The sequence below is a fragment of the Lepidothrix coronata genome, unplaced genomic scaffold, assembly GCF_001604755.1.
Source record: "Lepidothrix coronata isolate B3197 unplaced genomic scaffold, Lepidothrix_coronata-1.0 Scaffold361, whole genome shotgun sequence".
NCBI classification, from domain to species: Eukaryota; Metazoa; Chordata; class Aves; order Passeriformes; family Pipridae; genus Lepidothrix; species Lepidothrix coronata.
This window is the reverse complement of record NW_016690541.1, coordinates 85,490-108,098: the sequence shown is the minus strand read 5'-3', so window position 1 is coordinate 108,098 and position 22,609 is coordinate 85,490. Positions and strand designations below refer to the sequence as shown.

Genomic DNA, 22,609 nt, shown 5'->3' with positions numbered 1-22,609 from the left:
GGGACATGAGGAAGGTAGGGTGGGAAGGACATTTTTCCCTGGGGTCTTGGAGCACTGCAGGGCTTTGGCCTGTGGCTCCCAGTTCCCCCAGGATGGCTCTGCTAAGGATTCTCAGAGCAGATACGAGTCTCTGGAGACAGTCTGTGTCTGCTGAAGGAATGGAGGCACAAGTCACTCTCCTGAGCTCACCTGCCCTCAGCAGGCAGCACCCATTGAGCTGCACCTTCTGACAAGGTGCAGCAAGGGGCACCTCCTTGATGCACAGTTTGTACAAGGTGTGTTGATACCTGTGGCTGCTCCTGCAGGAGTGAAGTCCCTGGGCTGTAAAACACTGATGGAAAGGTGGGCTCTCCCTGTGCAGCAGAAAGAGCCACAGACTCGGCAAACTGCTGGAAAAGAAGAGCATCTGTGGTGAGCTGTTATTTCTTCTTTTCTTTTACATGCAACTGGCCCCTTGCTGTCTGTTTCCTACACTTGCTCTTCCTCCCAGTCCCTCCTTCCTGCACAGCCCAGAGCAGTCCCACCTGCCCTGGGATCCCACAGGGAGCCACAAGCCCTGTGGGCAGCAGCCTGTTGCTGCTGGGGAGTCTCCCGCTGCTCCCCTGGTCCTCAGGGGTCCTCAGGGGTTCTGACCATCCTAAGTGCTCTCCCTGCACAGCTCCTGGGATCCTATGCTCCTCCATGTGAGCTCCCCCATGTGAGCTGCCATGACAGAATCTGCCAGGCAGCCGTAGCAGAACTCTAGAGTCTGTTCCCTGAGCAGCTGCAGCAGGTTAATGCAAACACCTGCAGCTCTAGGGGCCTTTGATGTGGCACAGGACCCACCACAGAGGGCAAGATTAAATGGGATGTTGGGAAGAAATTGTTCCCTGTGAGGATGGTGAGGCCATTGGCAGTTTGCCCAGAGAAGCTGTGGCTGCCCCATCCCTGGAAGTGTCCAAGGCCAGGTTGGACAGGGCTTGGAGAAACCTGGGATAGTGGAAGGTGTCACTGCCCATGGCAGGAGGGCAGAGATGAGCTTTAAGGTCCCTTCCAACCCAAACCCTTCTGTCATTCTGTGACTGCCCAACTTTGAGCAGTAAAATGTCCAGAAGCAGCTTTTTCCCCCCAGGATGCTGCAGTGGAGTCAGAGTGGCCAGAGGCAGGACCCCACTGCCTGAGACTGTGCACCCCATGTGGCCCAGGGTCCCCACCCACAGCCTGTGGCATTACCCCACTGTGCCACAGGAGACAGATGGACTCTTGGAAAGCAGCTTTATTTCCCAGTGGTGCCTCTGGGGAGGGGGCGGTTGGGGCTGGCGCAGCAGTGCAGGATGTGGCCCACATCCACCCAGGACCCAGCTCTTGGGGCTGGGAGTGCCTGCGGAGGGGGACTGGCTCTGCCACAAGAGGGCATTGGGCTTGTGTGTGGATCAAGGCTCTTCCCCTCAGCCCTCTCACTCCACGGGGACACCCACAGAACTACCCCTGTCACTGGTGGCTCCCAGGGAGTCCCCAGAGAGACTCTGCCCAGACAGGGCGCTGCTCAGGCTCTGCTGCCGGGCAGGATGCGGCACCGCTTCGACCGACACCTCCACCTCGATGGTGACGCCTTCCCTGTGGACAGACACCAGCCTGAGGGCAGCAGCCCGGAGGGGGACATCACCTGTCCCTGTGCGGCACGGCGGGCGTGAGGGCGGCTGTTCCCAAGGGATGTGTCAGCCCCCAGCACGGCCACCCTGCTCTGCTCACCTGTCGGAGGTGTCCTGGCCCTCGCTCAGCATGCTCCCTGCCAGTGCCACCGTGCTGGCCGACTGGCTGTCCCATGCCAGCCCGGGGCGCTGGCTGCGGCTGCTGCTGGGGAGGGAGGCCGTGGGGTCTGGGGCTCCGTCCTCACCTGGCCTGGGGCTGGGGTTTGGGCTGGGCAGCACCGACCACAGCTCATTCACTGCGGGAGGAAGACAGCGCTGAGCACCCTGTTCCCAAGGACCGCTCCCTGCCAGAGCAGGGAGGGCACAGGCCAGGGCCAGGCATGGGACTCACGCTTGGCCAGGTTCTCCAGCTCTACCACACCAATGTCTCCAGGTGTGCGGCCACCCCCACAGCCCCAGCGGCTCCGGCACAGCGACAACACCACGGTCCCGTACACGTAGGTGAGCATCAGGGGCACACCAACACCTGTGGGTGGACAGGTAGTCACTGCCCCAGTGCCCGTGGTCCCAGACCTCCCCTGAGGCCACTGCCCAGCGCAGGGCAGTGCCCTCGGCCCCAGCCTGCACTCACCCACGGTGATGGCTGTTATGATGGGGGACACAAAGAGAGAGAGAAGGACGCTGCTGGTGACAGAGAGGCACTGCTGGCACCCTGACAGGCTGCTCCGCCGGCTCTGGCCCAGCACCTGCAGAAGAAGACAGGTGAAGGGCTCTACAAAGACCTCATGGCCTCTTCCCAGCCTGGCAGAGCTCCAGTCACAACCACAGCCACCTGGACACTCCTTCCTCTCCTCAGGGACAGGCAGCCATGACTGCCCTGCCACCACAGCTCAGGTGTCCTTGCAAACCCCCCCCAGGACCCCAGACCTATTTTCCATTTCACCCACCCCGAACCCCACTCCCCAGGCTGAGCACACCCACACTGGCAGAGAGTGCTGGGGGGAAGCGGAGGGTCCTGGCAAGGAGGGGTTGTGGCCAGTCAGGGGTGGCACAGGGACATGCTGAGGGGGGTCAGGGGTGGCACAGGGATGTGCTGTGGGCACTCAGGGGTGGCACAGGGACATGCTGAGGGCAGTCAGAGATGTGCTATGGGCAGTGGGGAGCACTGCAGGTCTGTCCTGGCCAGGGGCCATGGGCTGCCAGGCTCAGCAGGGAGCAGGGCCACAGGGACTCCTAGACCTGCCAGTACCTTCCTACCCATGTAGATGGGGATCCCAATGGTAATGACAGGGACAGCAACGCCCGCGACGAGGGAGATGACCATGGGTGCACCCAGCACCATGCCCAGCTGCCACAGGATCCTCCGGGTCCGCGACCACCGCCTCTTCCCCCAGAAAGTACAGCCAGAGGGGCTGTGGGGACAGAGCAGGGCTGGGCCAAGGCAGAGACCAGCACAGCCCAACCCTGTGCTGGGGGACACCCATGGGCCCATCGGGGAGCAGACAGCCAGGTTCCCCCAACCCTGAGCTCCAGCTGCCTCCTGGGAATGCCAACAGCTGGCCCCAGCCCTGCCAGACCGAGTGGCACAGACCACGCTGCTCCCCCCAGCCAGCCCCAAACCTGGGCCCAGGCCTGGCTGCCCCCATCCCAGCCCCCAAGCTCCTGTCAGGGCCCCCACCTGGGCCAGCCCCCATGGCCCCACGCTGACCTCAGGAAGTGCACGTCGGAGATCTCCCGCAGGCAGAGCCAGCAGAAGAGGCACCCGCAGACCGTGCAGTTCATGCGGTTGCAGCTCCCGTCGTTGATCTTCATGATGAAGGCGCTGCAGCGCGGACAGAGCTTGATGTCCTCAGCCTCAGCTGGGGGGGAGATGAGACAGGATGGGGGAGCAGGATGGGACACACCCTGTCCCAGGCTCCCCAAGTCCCACAAGTGCCAGAGTGCCACACCCCAGCCCGACTGGCACAAGGGCTACAAGCCTGAGGCAGCCAGCAGCCCCGGCTCCAGCAGACCTGCAGGCAGGAGGCACAGAGGCACCCCACTGTGCCACACCCCAGCCCTGCTGCTCCCATCCTGTGCCAGGGCCTCACCGTGGGCTGAGTCCTCAGGTCGGGCTGGCTGTGCTGTGGGGGTGGCCAGGCCAGGGGCCAGTGGTGCTGGCACACAGGGGCCATCGGGGTGCCAGGGCTGCCGGCAGTGGTAGCAGAACTCGGTGCCACAGCCCTCACGCCCACAGGTGAGGCGGGGACACTCGGCACAGCCGTGGGCGAGGACAGCATAGCTGTGGGGAGAAGGCAGTCAGAGCTGGCACAGCCAGGCTGGGCAGCGGCAGGTCCCAGCCCCGTGCTGAGCTGGAGCCGTAGCCCCGGCTCAGGGGCTCACCAGGGCCCTCAGCAGCACGGACTGCGGCGCAGCCCGCCCGGTCCAGCACCCGCAGCCCTGCGGTTCACGAGCTGCCCGACGCAGCCAAGGGCACCAGCCCTGGCAGACGGGCTCTGGGGCCGGACAGGGACCGGACACATCCCTGCGCAGCCCAGCCCCACGCGGGACCGAGTGACGGAGCCTGGGAAGGGCTCACGGGACGCCGATGCCGCGGGCCCACGCCGCCCCTCTGCTGCCGCCCCCCGCCGGGCCCGGCGATACCTGCAGTCGGGCGCGGGGCACCACCGGGTGCCGGGGTCGGCCACCAGCAGCCGCCGCAGCAGGAACTCCTCGTACTTGTCGCGGAGGGCGGGCTCGGGCAGCAGCCGGCGCACGTCGGCGGTGGGGAGCGCGGCGGGGCAGTGCGGGCACGACACCAGCACGCGGCTCTCGCTGACGGCCAGGCGCAGGTACTGCTCCAGGCAGGCCCGGCACGAGCGGTGGGCGCAGCAGGCCAGCGTGGGAAAGGCCTCGGGGGGCTGGGGCAGCAGGCACAGAGGACACTCCTCCAGCACCCGGCCCTCGCCCGGGGGCAGCGCCACGCGCGTCTCCTCAGCTTCCTCCGGCTCTGGCTCCGGCAGCGGCTCCGGCAGCGGCTCCGGCAGCGGCTCCGGCAGCGTCTCCCCCCGCACGGCCTGTGGCTTCCGCCCGAAGCAGCCCAGGAGCCAGCGGGGCCCGGGCACACGCGGGGGCTGCTCCATGGTGGTCCTCAGAGTGGCCGCCGGCTGCTGTCGGGCTATGGAGGGCAGCGGGGAGGTGCCGGCCCCGGCGTGGCCCCCATGGCCCGGCTCCTACTTGGGCCTCCCCATAGGTAGCGGCGGAACCATCCTCGGCTGCAGTCGATGCCGCTCAGCCTGCGGAGGAACCGCTCCTGAGGGCGAGGCCCTGGGAACGGGCCCTCACCACCCACGGGACCCCGACAGTGCCCTGCCGATGGGCCCCGGGCCTGTCCTGCCCCATCCTGTCTCCTTCAGCTCAGCACCAAAGTCCAGAGGCACAGGACTCCCAAATCCACGGGGTGGGGAAGACAGCAGTGCCACTGTGACAGCCAGCTCCTGCACGGGCAGTGTGACACACACCCCTTCCCGTCCCGGGGCTCTTCCCCAGCGTGAGACACGACTGAAGCACCGACTTTCCCCTGGAGTGTCAAGGGACCCAAGACCCAGTTCAATGACCAGGAACCAGGTGATTCCAGCAGGGAGCCGAGCCTGTTTTCCCTTACTTAGAGCTCGGAGTCCATGGCCACACCACAACCCCTCCGCCAGCAGTGCCCGTCCCTCCCCTCGCTCCTTCCTCCTCTACACCCCAAAGCTGCCCCCTGCCCTCCCCACCTGGGCAGCATCGCTGCGTCCCACTGCCTCCTCAGCGTGCCCGCGGCAGCTCAGGCAGAGGCGGAAGCGCCGGCACGGGAAGAGGGAGGGACCAGCAGTGACCTCGGGGGAGACCAAGGAGTCCGATCACACCCGCCCCGCTGGCCCGAGTGCGGGGCTGCTCCACCTCTCCCCAGGGGATACAGCGCTGCCCGGGGACCGGGCGAGAGCAGAGGTCGGGGAAACCGGGCTGAAACGGGAGTTAAGAGGTGGAGGAGAGCGGGAGGCCGGCCGAGGCTGTACCTGTCAGCGGGGAATCATAGCTGGCGGCACGGCACGGCCACGGCTCCCCCGGGACGGCCACGGACCGACACATCCAGCGCCCCCGGGACCTGCAAAGGGCCCCAGCGGTCCGTGAGGGGGCCGAGCCGCGGCTCACACAGCCGGGGCCAGTGCTGCGGGCGCGGACCGGGCACAGCCCCGGGGCGCGGCCGGGCTGAGCCTCCGGCGCCGTTCGGAGCACGGCGGCACCGGGCAACCAGCGGCCCTTCGCCGCACGGGGCGGAATACAAAGCGCCGGGTGAGCCGCTCTGACCTCACGGGGACACTGGCACGGGACTCACCGGGCTCTGCGCTCGGCGGCCAGCAAGGGGGGGGGGCCGCAGCCGCCCCCGGAGGAGCACAGAGACCGTCACCGCCCGACCCGGGCCCGGAGGCGCCCCCGCCTCCCGCCGCCCGGAAGGGGCGGAGCCGCCGCTGTCCCGCCCCGCCCCGATCCCCGCCCCCCCGGGCCCCGCCCGGCTGTCCCGCGGCCCGGCCGGCCCGGCGCGGTGCGGTGCGGTGCCGGTGCCGGTGCTGGTGCCGCTCATGCCGCGGCCGCCGGGACGGACGGGGACGGGGGGTGGTGGCGGCCCCGCGCACGCGCACGCCCGACTTCCGGGTCGCGCGGCCGCTTCCGGCTCCGCCCCGCGCGCCCGGGGAAGCGGAAGCGGAAGTGTCCGGTCGAGGCGGGGCGGCGGCGGCCGCCCCGGGCTGGCGGGGGCGGCTGGCGGGCCGCGGGCGGGCGGGCGGCGGGGCCGGGCCGGCGCCGGGGCCCGCCACGATGCCCCGGCGGAAGCAGAGCCACCCGCAGCCGGTGAAGGGTGAGTGCGCGGCGGGCCCGGGGGGCGGCGGCGGCGGCCCGGCGGGGACCCGCGGCGTTCGGGGCGCTGCAGCGGACGCCGAGGACGGCACCGAGGAGACGGCGGGAGCGGCGCTGGTGCTGTCCGGGGACCTGCTGCTGGGCCGTGGCCCGGCCTCCGAGAAGGGACCGCCAGGTGCGTGCGGCCCCCGCGGAGACGCGGCCCCGCTCCGGCAGCGCCACCGGCGGGGATGCGGCCCGGCCGCACCGGCCCCGCGCTCGGCGCATCCGGCAGCGCCCGCCCTGGCGGGGGCCCGCCCGCTGCGGACTCCCGGCCTCGCTTCCTCTACCGCGGGACGAGGCCCGGCCCCCGGGTGGGCTCTGCCCGCCCGGCACCGACCCCCGAGCGCTCCCTGCCGGAAAGGGTCCCGGGCATGGCGTGTCCTCGCGGCCGCTCTGGGGCCGGGCTCCTTCCAGATCCACCCCCCGCCCGGCTCCGGGCTCGGCTCTGCTGCCCACCCGGGAGCCGGGCCCGGCCGCAGCGTCCTGCCCTGCCGCCCCCCTCACCACTGTGTGGGGCGCGGGGCGCCCCCAGCCCCGAGAACCCCGGCCCGGTGCCCTGGGCTCGAGGCAGTCCCGGCCGAGGCAGCCGGAGGAGTGAGTGCTGCTCAGCTCCATGGAGCTGCCTCACAGGGACCGGCAGGAGCCTCACTCCTTGCCCCTGGCAGTGAGCGACATGGGGACAGAACGGCGAGAGAAGGGGGCACGGCCTGCCTGGCCCCGCGGCTGTCCCGTCGCTGCCCCGAGGGCTGAGCCCTGCTCCCTGTGCTCGGTGGCCGTGCTGAGCTCCAGCACCACTGCTGGGGCTCAGTCCCAGCTACCTGGCAGATGTGGCTGTGCTTCCCTGTGCTGGGACAGCCGCTCGGCTGCTCTAGAGGTGGGTGTTGCCAGGGCCCAAAGCTGCTGGGAATCCCTGTCCTCCCACTCAGTCCCAGCCGGGAGCAGGACCGGGACCTCGGGGCCCGCAGGATGGACAGACTGTCCCACCTGGGCAGCACTGACACGACTGCCTGGGAAGGTGCTCCAGGGATGCTGTGGCACTGCTGGGCTGAGGTGGCAGGGGGCCCCTTGGTGTGGGGCTGAGCTGAAGGGACAGGGGAGCCCTTGGCAAAGAGCTTGAGGTAGGGCCAAGGGTTCCCTGGCAGGATGCCCTGTTTTGGGGTCTGTGCTCCAGGCAGTGCTTGTGGAAGGGTCCCAGAGGCTGGAGGGGCCACCCCATTCCACAGCATGGGTCAGCCTGATCCCTCTGCCTGCCTGGGGCTCTGGGAGCTTGACCCAACAGGGTGGGCAGCAGCGAGGGGACGGCCCAGGCCGCTTTCCAGGTCACAGGCAGCTGCTGGGTTTGACAGGCCCCGGGGCCGCAGGTCAGGAACAGGACAGGGTCAGCAGGACACGGCTTGTGGCTGGTAGTGGTGAGGCTTGGGCTGCATGTTCCTGCCCCTCCAGCCCTGAGCACCAGCCTGGGGGTACATCTCGGGCACAGGGGCTGCAGGAGGATGTCTGTGCCCAGTTGGGAAGTGCCCCCTGAAAGCCTGGCACAGCCTTTCCCCCCACTGCCATGGGACAGCAGTGCTGTGTGGGGCTGGGGAAGGCACTGCTTGCAGGATGGAGGGGGCTGGTGTTGGAGCCCCGTGGTGTCAGCCATGGGAGTGTGACCAGCTGCTGACCATGGGGCTGGGGCAGTGGCACAGGGAGGGGGGACAGAGCAGCTTTATGGGCACCCAGCTCTCCTGCCTGGGCTGGCCTGCACCCGCCACCTTCCCAACTGCCAGGCCCAGCAGTGCCAGTGGGTGCCTGATCCACCACTACCCCCTTGCCCTTTCTGGTGCCAGGGTCTTGGCCAGCCATGCAGAAGTGTCAGGGTTTCCTGAGGTGCCCAGGACAAGTCCTCAGCAGGGTGTTGGGGCAGGCTGTGGCCATGGGGCTTCTCACTGCAGTGCACAGTGTGGTTGGCTTCCTCTGGGTGCCACAGGGTAGGTACAGCTGACCAGACCCTTCTGGGACCGAGGGCACAGGTGGAGGGGCTTTTCCCAGGCCAGCCTGGCTGACAGTGCCCTATCCCCACGCTGTTCTCAGCAGACACGCTGGTGGGGAAGATCGCCATCCCAGCGTACACCCTGAGTGACGACGACTGCTCCTCCGGGTACCAGCAGCTGAGTGTGGAGAGCGACCCCGAGGAGGGGGGCGAGCCCGGCCCCGCCGCCCTGCCCTGCCGCCAGTGTGGGCTGCAGCTGGCTGCCAGCCTGGGGCAGAGCTGCCTGCAGTGCGCCGGCGCCGAGGGCAGCCGCAGCCAGCGCATCGTCTACTCCTGCCAGCTCTGCCCCTTCGCCTCCCACTACTCCAGCCACCTCAAGCGCCACATGAAGACACACAACGGGGAGAAGCCCTTCGCCTGCCCGCAGTGTGCCTACGCCTCCGCCCAGCTGGTGAACCTGACGCGGCACCTGCGCACGCACACCGGGGAGAAGCCGTACCGCTGCACGTGCTGCAGCTTTGCCTGCAGCAGCCTGGGCAACCTCAAACGCCACGAGCGGGTCCACAGCCAGGACAAGCCCTTCCAGTGCGCTGCCTGTGACTACCGCTGCAGCCAGAGCCGCAACCTGAAGCGGCACATGCTCAGCCACCGCCTGCCCGAGAGTGACGGACCGCACCGGCGGGACAAGGACCCAGGTAAAGGTGGAGGGGTGTGGGGATGGGGGGAGAGCAGCTGGGAGGGCTCTGGGGCCAGGGCAGGGCACTGGTCCTGCCGTTGACCCAATGCCATGTACTGCCAGGCTCACTGGGGCACCAGGGCTCCTCACAGAGCCAATCCCCACTGGTGCTGTGCCACCCTGCTCACAGCCCTGTCTGTCTGTCCCACAGAGCCGCTGCTGCCGGAGCTGAGCCTGCACGTGGGCAGCGGCAGCGGCCCCTTCCTGCCCGGCTGTGCGCGGCTGCGGGGCGAGGAGGCGGCCGCGCTGCCCGAGCTGCTCTTCCCCTTCACGTGCCGCATGTGCGGGCTGGTGCTGGACGATGGGTTCGCGCAGGACGAGGGCCTGGCTGAGCAGGTCTGCGGGCGCTGCAGCCTGGCAGTGCTGGGCACCGAGCCGGGTGCCAGCCCCCGCAAGGGCGCTGGGGACAAGGGCTTCGCCTGCAGCCTCTGCCCCTTTGTCACCCACTACCCCAACCACTTGGCACGGCACATGAAGACGCACAGCGGGGAGAAGCCCTTTGCCTGCCCGCTCTGCCCCTACGCCTCTGCCCACCTGGACAACCTGAAGCGGCACCAGCGCGTGCACACGGGCGAGAAGCCCTACAAGTGCCAGCTCTGCGACTACGCCTGTGGCAACCTGGCCAACCTCAAGCGTCATGGGCGCATCCACTCAGGCGACAAGCCCTTCCAGTGCAGCCTCTGCAGCTACAGCTGCAACCAGAGCATGAACCTGAAGCGGCATATGCTGCGGCACACAGGCGAGAAGCCCTTCCAGTGCCGGGACTGCTCCTACACCACTGGCCACTGGGACAACTACAAGCGCCACCAGAAGATCCACGGCCACACGGCCGAGAGCTGGGTGAACCCGCGCAATGCCAAAGCCCTCCTGGCCCCCCCGGCCGTGGGCACGGCCCTGCCTTGAGACAGCACTTAGCCCAGTGGCAGGCCTGGGGTGCCTCGGCCCCTGCCCTCCCTGGGGGAGGGAAGACGGGCAGGAGACTCTGCAGGGGCTCAGGGCTGCCTTACGCCAGGGCCTCCAGCAGCCCTGTCCTGCCTGAGCAGGGTGAAGAGCAGGATGAAGCCACGACCGGCAGCTCAGGCACCTGCCCCCACGGCAGCACTGCCATGCCCCCAGACACCCCACCTGCCTGTTCCTGCCTGCAGGAGCCTTTCTCTGCTGGGGTTTGGGGAAAGGGGGGGAGGGGAGGACAGGACTGGTTCCATGGCTGTTGCCATGCTGGTCGGTGTAATTTATATTGTGTATAAAAGCATTAAACAGTCACTTTTGTTATTTGCTCTTCTCCCTGGGGGCCTTGTTCTGCCACAGGGAAAGACAGCACAGGGCTGGCACAGGGAAGGTTGGGACAGCGGGCACCCCACAACAAACAGCCCAGTACCAATCAGGATCCATTTTAATCATTGTTGCAGTGTGTAAACATCAGTTACTGTCCATTAATGCTCTGTCGGGCTGAGCAGCAGGAGATACGTGGTTACAAGCCTAGATTACACTGGCATCTATGAGCGGGTTAGAGGGGGCTCAGCACGGAGCCCCCTGAGACAGCTTACTGCACTCTGTCTCGGAGCACAAACCTAAACACTAATTTGGCATTATGGAGCCTGCCCGGGGCCGCCCAGAGCAGCTGCCCCCAGGCTGGGCCAGGCCCTCCCGGCTGGGGAAGGGGCAGCTCTACCCCCTGTGCTGAGCCAGGCCCCACGCCACTGCTCCAGGGCTCGGCCCAGGTGCGCTGCTCGGGTCTCCCAGCTGGAGCCAGCAGTGGGAGGAGTTCAGCTGCCCCCACCCCGAAGGCAACGGCGGGCTGGGGGTGAGCTCCCAGCCCCAGGGAGCAGGGGAAAGTGGATGTAGCAGGTGAGAGGCACGTTGATTGCAACCTGGCTGCAGGTCGTACATTCCTCAGCAAAGGCCCTCACTCGGGCCGGGACTGTCCTGGGAAGGGGGGCACTACAGATCCTCATCGCCAATGCCCTCAAAGGCGTAATTGCCGTGGAAGTCGTTAGCACCCACGTCGTTAGCAGAGCTGGAGTGGCTGATCCCACGCAGGCTGACAGAGGTGAGCTTGCTCTGTGGAGAGGGGAGATGTTACAGAGGACCCTCCTAACTCCCCTCCCTGCTCAGCCTGAGGGCACCAGCACCCACACACGACTCACCGAGAGTTTGGCCATGGGCTCCCGGGAGGCGTCGGGTGAGTCCTGTTGGGACACGACAGTCAGGAGCTCGGGGTTGTGGGACACAACATCCACCCATCCCACCACCCACCCTCCTGGGATGAGGCCAGGCCACCCTCTGTCCTTCCCTCCCCCAGGGAGTCAGGCTCGCCGATGTGGGTCCAGGACCTCTTTCCCTTCCCAGTCATCTGAGAGCGGGGCACCACAGCCCTGCTGTCCCCTGGGCTTGCCCCAGCCCTGCCAAGGGGACAGTGGCTTTTTTAGGGGCAGTGGACTCTCTTACCCAATGCACGGCAGAGCCCATGGTTGTGAACGTGCCCCGCCCAGGCCCGCAGGGCCCCACTCACCAGCAGAGGGGGCGACTTCACAGCTTGCTGGCTGTCCGAGCGCCGCAGGGCCCCGTTCACCCGCCGCCGAAACATCTGCAGGGAGGAGCTCGGCTCAGCCGCAGGGTCCCCGGAGGCAGCTCCGGGGCTTAAAATTGGCCCTGGGGATCTGCCAGCCCCATCCTGAGGGGAGCACTCAGGGCCCAGCCCAGACCCCAAGAAGTCACAGGGGCAGGTTAGGATCCCACCCCGGAGACACCATCCAGCCCCAACTCTCACCTTGCGGATGCTGCCTCCAGACTTTTTCACCATTAGCTCATCCACCATGGACTGCAGGCAGATGCTCAGCATGATGGCCTGCAAGGGAGAGGTGTCACGGGGCTCCACACACCACACGCTTCCCACATCCACACCAGGCCCAGACTGACCCTTTTCCCCACAGCCACTGCCAGACCAGCATGCAGGCAGCCCTACCTGTGGGCTGGTGATGGTGACCCACTGCAACCGGTCCTTGCTCATCAGGTACTCAAAAGCCAACTCCAGCTTCACCTCGGACTTCCCCGGGCTGCTCCCTGAGGGGCCGTTGCTCATTGGCACCTGCAAGGGCACACACTGAGGCTGGGAGCCTCCAGAGGGGAAGTGGCAGCTCCCCAGGCCCCAGTGCAGACCGAGGGCAGTGCTCAGTCAGGTGTGGGACACTTGCGCAGTGCCCACCAGCCTTCTGCCACCATCAGCTCCCCTCGCCCCTTGAACGTTCTCACACCAACGATCCCCCAAGGCACAACTCAGACCCTCCCCAGGCCTGCTGGGCTGGAAGCCAGCGTCAGAGCCAGCACCTTTCCTGGGGAGAGGTGGCACAGCCAGGTCCCTCCAGCCTCCCCGGAGCCCTCCCTGCTCCCCAGACATCACTCACCGAGGATGTGACCCGCCAGCACCGCATGCGCGTGACCTTGAAGCTGCCCTCCTTGATCTGCTCGTTCGGCAGCCGCACCTGGAAGTTGAGCTCGTTGTTGCCAGCGCTGACGACGACGTGGCAGCCCTTCTCTGGGAAGTCGGTGACGCAGGGGTCAAACTTGAGATAGCCGTAGTACTTGAGGGTCTGCGCCAGGCGGATGAACTGCGGGCAGATCCAGGGATGCTCAGCACCGCCAGCCGCCCACCCAGGCCAGGAACAGGTGACCGACCCGGCACCACACAGGAGCAGGGCTGGTGCAGCACCTGGACTGCCCCAGTCATGGCATCACACCCTCCCCTACCTCCTTCTTGGAGACTTTTTCCTGCAAGGACTTCAGCTGCCGGTGCTGTTCCTTGTTGACCACGATCCATCCGTGCTCGATGTCCGACACCGTCTACCAAGCAGCAGAGGCTGGTGAGCAGCTGGGCTCAGAGCCACCCGAGCCCACACACAGCCGTGGCTGAGGGGTGCAGTGCCCCTCCTCACCTGGCTGGGCCACACCGACCCTCACCTGCGCATACAGCAAGTTCAACCCCACACGATGCTCCATCACATCGTCATCATAGGCCGAGTCCCAGTAGCTGGAAGAGAACCACATGGGTCAACCTATTCCCCAGCTCCTAACAGCGATGGGGAGAAAATCATCCTCCTGTGGGATGAGGCACCAGGCTGACTCTCTGGCCAGCTCTCCGGTAACCGTTGGTCACTGTGCCCTGCTCCCCCTGTAAACAGGATGCCATGGGATGGGCTGAGCCAAGCAGGGCAGCCCATGCCCCGGTGTCATGGCCAGGTGTGTTCCTGGAGGCCAAAGCCCACGTGGGCAGCAGTGGCAGGAGAGCAGGGTCCCTCTGCTGAACAGGGAGCCTCAGACAGCACCCCACTGCTGCCCCCCACTCACCTCTTGCGCAGGATGATCCGGAACTCGGGGTTGTGCAGACTGGTGACCGACACGTACGGCAGCTCAAACTCCTGCAGCTTCCGCACGACTGTGGGGAAACACCAGGTCAGCAGCGGCTCGGGGCAGCAGTGTCCCCCAGACCCCTCAGCCAGGGTGCCTGGGGTACCTGCTGGGCCTCCCATCCAGGGCAGGGTCCAAGCACACAGCCCTCACTCCGGGCAGGGTACAGGGCAGATGTCCACTGCAGTGGGCTCCTACTCACAGGAGAAAGCTCCGTCCTTGGTCTCTCTCACTAGGAAGAGGCTGAAGTAGCCAACCAGGTCATCTGGCAGATCCAGCTTGGAGGCTACAGCCTGGGAGTGAGAGCAGGAGGTCACCACTTCCCGAGAGAGGTGGCACTCCTGCATCCTGACCCTGCAGTAGGACCCAGCCCATGTGCTTTCTGGGGCCTCTCAACAGCAGGAAGCCAGCACCTCTGCTGCCCTGAGGCCAGGCATGGGGTGTCACTGCCACCAGGAAACAGCTGGGGGCCCCCTCGACATCAATGTGGCCCCAGACACGCCCATCAGCACACCCTTTCCAGCTCCTAGCTCTTCAGTCCCACCAAGTCAACCCTGCTCTGGGGTGGGGATGTGGCAAGGAGGGCCGGGGGGGGCTGCTGGGCTGCGAGAACCCCACACATGTGGGAAACCACAGAATGCAGCAGGAGGAGCTGGTCACACCCAGCATGAGAGCTCTGGCACCTCAAGGACGTCCTCCGTCTGGTCCGAGGTGAGGATGGTGACCTTGACCTTCTGCCCATTGGAGAGCAGCACTTCCAGCACCACCTCCTCCGTAGGGATCTGCTGCGTCTCCTGGAGAGAGAAGCAGGACTGGCACCCCGGCCCCTGGGTGCAGCCTGAGGGCCCCTGCCCTGGCCCCACCCTCACCTGCTGGGCCTTGCGCAGGAAGCTGTTGAAGGTCTCGCTGCCTCCCAGCATCGGGTCCTGCCGCACTGCGGGAAGGGGAGCGAGGAATCAGGAGTCCCTGAGAAGGGACAGGGACCCACACCAGTGCCCAGCCCCTCTGCACTCCTCGGTTTGCCCCCAGACTGTGCTGGGGCAGCCAGGGAACCCCTGCAGGGCCCCGCTCTGCCTGCGCAGGGCAGGGGCTGGGACAGCAGCTGGCATCCAGAGGACAAGCCCAGCTAATGCCAGCGTGACACCGGGAGTGCCAAGATGGGCCCTGGAGAATGGAGCAGTTCAGGAGGAAGCCATGGGCAGTGCCTCAGTGCCCTGCACGACTGGGCTGGGGCAGGCAGGCCAGCTTACCAGCCTGCATGTACTTCTCCAGCTGCTCCCGTCGCTGCTCTACCTCTGCCGGGGTGAGCGTGAAGATCTTCTTTGGGGGAAAGGCTGGGACCACGTTGGCACCATACTCCTTCCTTAACTGGGAAAAGAGCAGAGTTCTGCGAGAACCTCCCTGGACGTGGTGGCCCCCGAGCCCCCACCACAGCTGACTCCCAGGGACCCAGCAAGGGGAGCAGAGAGCTCACCAGCATCCCTTAGCCACGTGGGCAACCTGCAGTGTGCAAGAACTCAGTCGGGATGTCACAGAGCAGGAGTGGGCAGCGCAGCTCCCCCCACCCTCCCTACCTGCTCGTGCAGCCCCAGGAGCTGGCTGTAGCGCACCCGGCAGTGCAACACCCCGTTCACGTGGATGTTGTAGGCCTGCAGGGAGAGATGCCAGTCAGATCCCAGCACACGCCAGATGGAGGGGGCCCAGGGTCTGCCCAGCTCGAGGCACACAGGACACCTCAGGGAGCACCCAGGAAGCGGTGATGCCCCCGAGGACCCTGTCAAGGGACAGATTGTCAAAACTATTCAGGAAGAATGAGCACATTCAAGAGATGTGTATGCTGGACACCAGGAAGGCCCAACCCTGTGACTGCCCAGCTACAAGGAGCACAGAGCCATGTTGCAGCCCCACAGACACGAGTGTCCCCAAGCCAGGAGGCAATGCCACCCCTCCCAGCTCCCAGGGCACCCCGTGGAGCTGGTTCCTGGCTGTGCCTCTTGGTGCCCCCTCTGCCCTGGCTCAGCTCCCTCTGACGCCACAGGCAGAGCAGAGCTTTGGCTGCCAAGTGCTCTGGGCCCAGCAACTCCACAGCCCAGCTCCTGGCACCACGGGCAACGTCCTCCCAGGGGACAGCACTGTTCCCTCAGCTCCTGCCGTCCCCAGAGCAGTGTTTGGTAGGATAGGAGGATGAGCGTCCAGCCAGCCATGGCAGCCCAGCCTCCTGTGGTTGCCCCCAGTGCCCTCCTGACTGAGCGCTGGGGCTGCCCAGGCTCAGCAGAGGCACTGGCACAGCCACACTGTAGCTCACACTGGCATCTCCCAACCCAAAGGCACCAGCCCGGTGTCTCAAGGTCCCCGCAGAGGGACCAGGAAGGACACAGGTGGTCCAGGCAGCACTCACGCCTGCCCAACTCAGGGCCCTCCGTGGGGTCACGGCTCCTGCCCAGTCCCTGGCCTGCCCAAGGGCTCTCCTGAGGTCTCCCTCTGCCCAAAGAGCCACCGTGACTGCCGAGGGCAAAGTGCAGGGGGTCATGGCGTCAAAACGTCTCGGGGGCTGCCTGCTCCTTCCAGTCTTGTGCAACTGCAGCTCCTGCGATCGCCAGGTCCCTCCATCGCTGCTCACCACCGCGTCCGTGCCCTTACACCCCACCTCGGGCTCCCAAGGGGAATCCTCCGGAGAGGGATCTCGGCACCGGAGGGTCCCCGCGGGACCGTGGAGCCAGGGCTGCCCACCTTCACCCCGAGAGCACCGTCCCGGAGCCACCACCCACCCCGGGGGCTCTGTCCGCTACGGCCGGCCCCGGGGGGCGTCCGGGCACCCCGTGGCCGCCACCGTCCCGCAGCGCAGCGTACCCCGGCCCCGCTCCCGAGGCGCTCACGGCGCAGGGCACGGAGCAAAACAGGAAGCCTGGACAGACGGACGGGCGGGCCAGGATGAGCCGCGGCCGGGGATGGGACCGGACGGGGCCCGTGCGCGCTGCCGCCCCCGCCCGCGGCGCCCCGGGCAGGGCAAGGGCCGGGCACCCCCGGGGCGGCCCCAGGGACCCCCACACCTGCTCCCGGGGCGCGGCGGAGCCCGATCCTCGCCCGGCCCTGGCACGGGGCGCAGGCCGGGGACTGCGGCGGGCCGGGGGCTGCCCGGCACCGGTCCCGATCCTGATCCCGAACCGCCACCGCGCCGGGGCTGCGGGCCCGCCTGGCCCCACCGGGGCCGCACCGCACCCGGGCCGCGCCGCCCGCTCTGCTCCGAGGGACGGCTCCTCTCCCCCGGCCCCGCTCACCACGTAGGCGGCGGCGCCGCCGTCCCCGGCGCGGGTCTCGGTCTCGGGGATGGAGAAGTGCATGGCCGGGCCGAGCGCGCCCTCTCTACCCGCCTCCCGCCGCCGCCATCTCGGGCCGGCGCTCCCCGCGATGGCGCGGCCGGCGGCACCGCCCGCCCCGGGGCCGCCCCGCTCCGCCCGCCCGGGGCCGCCCCGCCCGGCCCGCTCCGCCCCGCTCCGCCCGCCCGGGGCGGCCCCGCCGCGCCTCAGCGGCCCCGCAGCGCCCCCGCCGCGCGGGGCTGAGCGCGGACCCGAGCGCGCCGGGCCCGCCGCGGCGGCCGCGGGGGCAGGACCGGGGGGGCGGGGCCGCGGGAGGGACCCCCGGGACCGGACCCGGGACCGACCGGCACCGCCCCGGCCGCGGAGTGACGTCAGCGCGCGTCACGCGGGGCGATGACGTCACTGGAGCACGCGGAGCAGCCTCCGGCCGGCAGGGGGCGCTGCGGGCGGGCGCCATGGCGGAGCGGGAGGGTGAGTGCGCGGCGGGACCCGGGGCACCGGGACCGGCACCGGCGCCGCTCACGCTGCCCTCCTTCCAGGTGCGGGCCCCGAGGGAGCCGCGCCAATGCCGGCGGGACCGCAGATGAGCCGGGCCGGGGCCGGTGCGGAGCCGGGGCCGCCTGACGGTGTGTGCCCGCAGGCCCCGGAGCTCTCCCGAGAGGAGAAGCTGCAGCTGCGGAAGGAGAAGAAGCAGCAGAAGAAGAAAAAGAGGAGTGAGAAGGGGCCGTCGGCCGAGCCCGCGGAGCTGGGGCCGCCCCCCGAGCCGGGGCAGCCGCCGGGTGAGCGCCGCCGTCCCCGCAGAGCCCCGGGCGGGGCAGCGCCGGGCCGGACGCGGGGGTCTCCCGGGCTGGCAGCGCCCTGGGCCGGGAGCGTCCTCCAGCGGGACCGCCGGGGCGTCCCCCCGCGCCGCAGCCCAGTCCCAGCCCTTGCGCCCCTGCACACCCGCGTCCCCGCAGGGACTGCGGAGCAGAGAGCCCACTCCCCTCCCCGCAGGAGCGCGGGGCCGCCCGGGGCTGCGAGGTGCTTGAGGTGCCCTCTCCCAGGGCAGCCTCTGGCACAGAGGGCTCTCCCTGCCTCTCACTGGGCTGCATCTCCCGGCGATGAAGGCTGGGTACAGACTCCCCGTTCCCTCCCCCGCAGCAGCCGCTCACCCCGCGTCCCCCCCGGCCTCGGCCGATGGCCCCAGCGACGGCAACAAGCCCGCGGCAGGCAAGAGCAAAGCGGAGCTGCGAGCAGAGCGCCGGGCCAAGCAGGAGGCTGAGCGGGCCCAGAAGCAGGCCAGGAAGGCAGAGCTGAGCCAGGCAGTCACTGCAGCCAAGCCCCGGCCAAGCCCCACCGAGCCCCAGTCCAGTAAGGCCATGGTCACCACAGGGTGCAGAGGGTGGGTGAGCGGGGAGGGAGGGTCTGGGGTGGGCACAGGCTGGGGCTGCCTATGCAATCCATCTGTAGTGTGGGTCGTGCCTGTCCCTGGATCCTGCCCTGCCCTGCCTTCTCTGAATTTGGGGGTGCTCCAGGGCAATTTGGCCTCACTCCGGCTTTCCTCGCAGTGGTGAAGCGGCTGCCGGAGCACGTGCAGGTGGATGACCCTGCTGCCCAGAGGAAACTGGCCAAGAAGCTGGAGCGGCAGCAGGTAGGAGGAGGGCTGGATGACAGGCTGCATGCCTGGGGCAGCCATGCTGTGGGAGCCGGGGAGGCACGTGGTGGGACTGGGACCTGCTCTCTGAGGGCAGAGGGGATCTCGGCGTACCTTGAGCAAGTGCTGGGTGTGACTGGTGGCCCTGGAGTGAGCAGGGCTCTCTGGCGACCCTGGCTGAGCCATCACACTGGGCTGCAGGTACCTCTGAGGCAGGACTATGGCACCAAAGTCAACCTGTTCTCCCACCTGCACCAGTACAGCAGGAAGAAGCCGTTGACGCAGCAGATGAGGTACGAGGCCTCCCCAGCCCAGGCCCCTGGCAATGTTGGGCTCTGCTGTTACTGGCCTATTGGCCTGGCTGCAGAGAGATGGGGTGTCTTGGTCTTGCATGTGGGATAGGCCTGATGGGGTGGTGGGGGACCCTTTCACTTGCTTTGGGGAGCGGTGGCAGGGGCAGCCTGATGTCCTCCCTGTGCAGTGAGTTCGGCCACAAGAGAAGGGGCTGCGGGGTGAACCTGGCTCCTCAGGTCACTGCCAGCTCCCTTCCTGGGCTGTCCCTCGGGTGGTTGGGCTGGGGCCCAGCAATGGGTTGGTTGGTTTGGGCTGCAGAGGTGCAGACAGCTCCCTCCCACTGGTCCCTGCAGCATCCCCTCCACGGTGATCCACCCAGCAGTGGTGCGCCTTGGCCTCCAGTACTCCCAGGGCATCATCAATGGCTCCAATGCCCGTTGCATCGCGCTGCTGGAAGTCTTCAAACAGGTATGTGAGCAGATACCTGGCAGCAGGGGCGTTGCAGCAGGCACAGGTGTGTGTTCCTGTTCCCTGACTGCTGAGGCTGTATTTATACTCAGTCATCATCAGCCTCTTCCTCTGGGTTGTGGGCCCTGCTGGGGTCCTGTTCTGGCACTGGCACTGCAGATTTGAGTTGCTAGGACACCCTTTGCCCCACAGTGGCAGAGTGTCAGGCTATGCAGGACACACTCGTGCTTGGGCTGCAGCCCCTTGGGCAGGGTGGTCGCTTGCCCTACCCTGAGGTGCCCTGAGCTCATGCTCCCTTCCTTCTTGTGCCAGCTGATCCGGGATTACTCCACTCCCCCCAACGAGGAGCTGTCTCGGGACTTGGTGGCGAAGCTGAAGCCACATATCAGGTGAGGGCTCCAGGTGCCAAAGCTCCACAGAGCGTGGTCCATCAATCACCTCTCTGGAAATGTGTCCACTCAAACTTCAGGTGACTTCCCTGCAGTTCTGCCTCCCTGCCCACCCTTCCTATCCCTGTACTGGCCCTCCGGGCTGCTCTGTAACTAAACCAGTTTCCTCTGCAGTTTCCTGAACCAGTGCCGGCCACTCTCGGCCAGCATGGGCAACGCCATCAAGTTCCTCAAGAAGGAGATCTCGTGCCTGCCTGACACCCTGCGAGAGGAGGAGGTGAGTGGCCCTGCTGAGCAGCAGGCTCTAGGCCCGGGGTGGAGAGGCTGAATGGGGAGTGGGGTGGCATGCAGACTGGGAGCAAGGGTGGGATGCAGACTGGGAATGGTGCTTCAGTGGAGTTGGAAGCATGTTACTTTGGAGAAGAGACCAACCCCCATCTGGCTCCAACAGGGAGCTGCAGAGAGTGAGAAGGTCTTTATGGGATGTCTGTGTCTCCCCAGGCAAAGGAGAAGCTGCAGGACACAATTGACAAATACCTGCGGGAGAAGATTGTCCTGGCAGCTGAAGCCATCTCAAGGTCTGCCTTTGAGAAGATCAATGACCATGACGTGATCCTGGTGTATGGATGGTGAGCACAGAGCACGAGCAACCAGGCCAGTGGGTGGGAGGAGGAAATGGAACAGCACGGAAGTGAGCACAGGAAGTGAGGCTGTGCTAGTCCTATGCAGGGCTTGGCTCTGTCTCATCTGGTGTGTCCAGAGTTGGGTTCCAAGAACCCCAGAGTCACAGCTTCCCTCCACCCAGGGCACTTGCAGAGCAGTCGTGGCTGTTCACTGGATTTTAAACAAGCTGCAGCAAAGTCAAATGTCAGAAAGCAAAAATACGTGAGCTTATTCTTCCTTGGGAGGCCTTGTCCCAGGAAGTAGAGGTGGGAAAAGGAGCCAGAGACTGCTGCAGCAAGAGTACAGGTGTGATGTGTGTCCTGGATGGAGGAAAGAGCAGGGGCAGGAGGCCAGTGTGGCCCTGGAGCACTGGGAGAGGGAAACTGGGAGAGAGTTTGGAGAGGTAGAGAACGTCATGGTGGTTACAGTTGGGGAGGTCAGTGCTGCTTCAGGGAGGACTGAGATGTCCGCTTTCCCAGGGGTGGTTCCCTGTGCAGAGACAGGGAGAGGGGCCCTGGGAGCCGTCGTGGCAGGAAGGTTCTGGAAGGGGCAGCACTCATGAGGGCGAGGGTGGATGTTGTGGCTGGGTGAGAGCCTGGCCTGGCGTGAGGGGGCAGCTCCTGACGGTGCCCGTCAGCTCCTCCCTGGTGAACCGCACGCTGTGCGACGCCCACGCGAAGAAGGGCCGCGCGTTCCGCGTGGTCGTGGTGGACAGCCGGCCGCGCCTGGAGGGCCGGGAGACGCTGCGCCGGCTGGTGCGCAAGGGCATCCACTGCACCTACGTGATGATCAACGCCATCTCCTACGTGCTGCCTGAGGTGAGGGGCTGGGCCGGGGCCGGGCGCGGGGCAGGCTGCAGCACGATCAAAGGTGCTGACAGATCCCTGTGCTGCCCTGGCAGGTGTCCAAAGTGCTGCTGGGAGCCCACGCGCTCCTGGCCAACGGCTCTGTCATGTCCCGGGTGGGGACATCACAGATCGCGCTGGTCTCCAAGGCCTACAACGTGCCCGTCCTGGTCTGCTGTGAGACCTACAAGTTCTGTGAGCGAGTGCAGACAGACTCTTTTGTCTCCAATGAGCTGGGTATGGCTTCTGTCCCCTTCCTCCCACCTAGGATGTCATCCCACTCCCTGCTGCGGACCACAGCAGGCTGCTCTGCCCTGCCATTCCGCTTTCTGGGCGAGGGGGCACCACTCGTAGTCAGGGGGGCCTGGCAGGCAGCAGCAGTGTGTGCTCCCAGGGCAGGATGGAGAGGTGCTATCCTTCCCCCTGATCCTGCTGGCTGCTTCTCTCTCCACAGATGACCCCGATGACCTGATTGTGCTCCGGAAGGGCCAGGCCCAGCTGGGGGGCTGGGCCGAGAACAAGTCCCTGCGTCTCCTCAACCTGGTCTATGATGTGACACCCCCAGACCTGGTGGATCTGGTCATCACGGACTTGGGCATGATCCCCTGCACCTCGGTGCCTGTGGTCCTGCGTGTCAAGAACGTGGATCAATAGTCAGGACAGCTGCATGGACACTAATAAACTAGGCCCACAGTACCCTATGTGTGCTGTCTGTTGTGGTGTGGCAGAGCCCTGGCACCTGTGTCACCACTGGGGTAGCTCTGCACCTTCCTTTGGGCGTGCTGGCCCAAGCCCCTCTCTTCCTGCTCCAGGCTGCAGCAGGGAAGGGTCTTCTGTGTCCCTGGGCCTCTCCTCTGAGAACTGGGGAAGAAAAAGGGACACTGTGGTGATGGCCCCTGGCTCAACCTCCTGCAGCTGAGCTTCTGGCAGCCCCCTCGAGCTGGGCTGCAGTGGAAGAGCTCGGGCCCCTCCTGCCGTGGCCTCTGGCTCCAGCCCCGGACTGGGGCCTTCCGCGGGGTCCGGCGCGGTGGCGGACGGTGCCCGGAGCAGTGAGGCCTTGAGGAACCGCGGCCGGTGCTGCCCCGGCACCGGGCACCGATCGGGTACCGCGGGCAGCGAGGCTGGCGCGGCACCTCGGGGGCGGGGCCTGACGGAAGGGGCGCGGCCATGCAAATCGCGTCGCAAACGGCGGAGCGGCTCCGAGGCGGGGGTGGGGCCTCAGCGGAGGAGGCGTGCCCATGCAAATCACACACTGCTTGCGGGGCACGCCGGGACACGTCCCGCACACACACCCCGCGGCCACGCGCGTCCGCGGGCGCTGCGCGGGGCGGGTCCTTGCGGGA

General features: G+C 67.0%; 4 protein-coding genes across 7 annotated transcripts; 2 read left to right on the top strand and 2 right to left on the bottom strand.

The window, feature by feature from the left end:
• Nucleotides 1–287: 287 nt before the first annotated feature.
• LOC108509400 (E3 ubiquitin-protein ligase RNF19B-like) lies at nucleotides 288–5,766 on the bottom strand. Its single transcript, XM_017838813.1, has 10 exons — nucleotides 5,666–5,766; nucleotides 4,275–4,906; nucleotides 3,722–3,912; nucleotides 3,340–3,490; nucleotides 2,881–3,043; nucleotides 2,263–2,377; nucleotides 2,023–2,157; nucleotides 1,732–1,927; nucleotides 1,213–1,596; nucleotides 288–386 (listed from the first exon to the last, which is right to left on the bottom strand). Exons 2-9 carry the CDS (start codon nucleotides 4,751–4,753, stop codon nucleotides 1,437–1,439), a joined length of 1,590 nt encoding a protein of 529 aa, XP_017694302.1. The 5' UTR covers nucleotides 4,754–4,906; nucleotides 5,666–5,766; the 3' UTR covers nucleotides 288–386; nucleotides 1,213–1,436.
• Nucleotides 5,767–6,437: 671 nt separating this feature from the next.
• Nucleotides 6,438–10,525, top strand: ZNF513 (zinc finger protein 513). Of its 4 annotated transcripts, none has more exons than XM_017838822.1 (3): nucleotides 6,438–6,504; nucleotides 8,622–9,212; nucleotides 9,405–10,525. In XM_017838822.1, exons 1-3 carry the CDS (start codon nucleotides 6,465–6,467, stop codon nucleotides 10,154–10,156), a joined length of 1,383 nt encoding a protein of 460 aa, XP_017694311.1. In that variant the 5' UTR covers nucleotides 6,438–6,464; the 3' UTR covers nucleotides 10,157–10,525. The 4 variants fall into 4 exon arrangements, with proteins under 4 accessions (XP_017694311.1, XP_017694310.1, XP_017694308.1 ...); XM_017838821.1 differs by having other exon boundaries at nucleotides 6,446–6,504; nucleotides 8,619–9,212; XM_017838819.1 differs by having other exon boundaries at nucleotides 6,458–6,678; nucleotides 8,619–9,212.
• A 103-nt stretch (nucleotides 10,526–10,628) lies between these two features.
• SNX17 (sorting nexin 17) lies at nucleotides 10,629–17,060 on the bottom strand. Its single transcript, XM_017838824.1, has 15 exons — nucleotides 16,936–17,060; nucleotides 15,232–15,306; nucleotides 14,908–15,025; nucleotides 14,527–14,591; nucleotides 14,341–14,451; nucleotides 13,860–13,950; nucleotides 13,598–13,685; nucleotides 13,211–13,280; nucleotides 13,001–13,093; nucleotides 12,658–12,861; nucleotides 12,219–12,341; nucleotides 12,024–12,101; nucleotides 11,766–11,840; nucleotides 11,401–11,442; nucleotides 10,629–11,314 (listed from the first exon to the last, which is right to left on the bottom strand). The coding sequence occupies exons 1-15, from the start codon at nucleotides 16,996–16,998 to the stop codon at nucleotides 11,195–11,197; spliced, it is 1,416 nt and encodes a 471-aa protein (XP_017694313.1). The 5' UTR covers nucleotides 16,999–17,060; the 3' UTR covers nucleotides 10,629–11,194.
• Nucleotides 17,061–17,426: 366 nt separating this feature from the next.
• EIF2B4 (eukaryotic translation initiation factor 2B subunit delta) lies at nucleotides 17,427–21,967 on the top strand. Its single transcript, XM_017838833.1, has 12 exons — nucleotides 17,427–17,513; nucleotides 17,615–17,753; nucleotides 18,115–18,324; nucleotides 18,522–18,604; nucleotides 18,809–18,900; nucleotides 19,255–19,369; nucleotides 19,682–19,758; nucleotides 19,933–20,035; nucleotides 20,260–20,387; nucleotides 21,059–21,239; nucleotides 21,323–21,503; nucleotides 21,721–21,967. The coding sequence occupies exons 1-12, from the start codon at nucleotides 17,430–17,432 to the stop codon at nucleotides 21,918–21,920; spliced, it is 1,593 nt and encodes a 530-aa protein (XP_017694322.1). The 5' UTR covers nucleotides 17,427–17,429; the 3' UTR covers nucleotides 21,921–21,967.
• Nucleotides 21,968–22,609: the final 642 nt, after the last annotated feature.

Excerpts from the sequence above, each read along its gene's own strand:
- LOC108509400 (XM_017838813.1), bottom strand. The coding sequence starts at position 4,753 with ATGGAGCAGCCCCCGCGTGTGCCCGGGCCCCGCTGGCTCCTGGGCTGC. Across the intron at positions 3,913-4,274 it reads TGCCCCGCGCCCGACTGCAG|CTATGCTGTCCTCGCCCACG; the intron begins GTATCGCCGGGC and ends TTCTCCCCACAG. Across the intron at positions 3,044-3,339 it reads TCCGACGTGCACTTCCTGAG|CCCCTCTGGCTGTACTTTCT; the intron begins GTCAGCGTGGGG and ends CTGTCCCCACAG.
- ZNF513 (XM_017838819.1), top strand. The coding sequence starts at position 6,465 with ATGCCCCGGCGGAAGCAGAGCCACCCGCAGCCGGTGAAGGGTGAGTGC. Across the intron at positions 6,679-8,618 it reads CTCCGAGAAGGGACCGCCAG|CAGACACGCTGGTGGGGAAG; the intron begins GTGCGTGCGGCC and ends CGCTGTTCTCAG. Across the intron at positions 9,213-9,404 it reads CCGGCGGGACAAGGACCCAG|AGCCGCTGCTGCCGGAGCTG; the intron begins GTAAAGGTGGAG and ends TCTGTCCCACAG.
- SNX17 (XM_017838824.1), bottom strand. The coding sequence starts at position 16,998 with ATGCACTTCTCCATCCCCGAGACCGAGACCCGCGCCGGGGACGGCGGC. Across the intron at positions 14,452-14,526 it reads TCCTGCGCAAGGCCCAGCAG|GAGACGCAGCAGATCCCTAC; the intron begins GTGAGGGTGGGG and ends TTCTCTCTCCAG. Across the intron at positions 13,281-13,597 it reads CGGATCATCCTGCGCAAGAG|CTACTGGGACTCGGCCTATG; the intron begins GTGAGTGGGGGG and ends GTTCTCTTCCAG.
- EIF2B4 (XM_017838833.1), top strand. The coding sequence starts at position 17,430 with ATGGCGGAGCGGGAGGGTGAGTGCGCGGCGGGACCCGGGGCACCGGGA. Across the intron at positions 20,388-21,058 it reads GTGATCCTGGTGTATGGATG|CTCCTCCCTGGTGAACCGCA; the intron begins GTGAGCACAGAG and ends GGTGCCCGTCAG. Across the intron at positions 21,240-21,322 it reads TCTCCTACGTGCTGCCTGAG|GTGTCCAAAGTGCTGCTGGG; the intron begins GTGAGGGGCTGG and ends CTGCCCTGGCAG.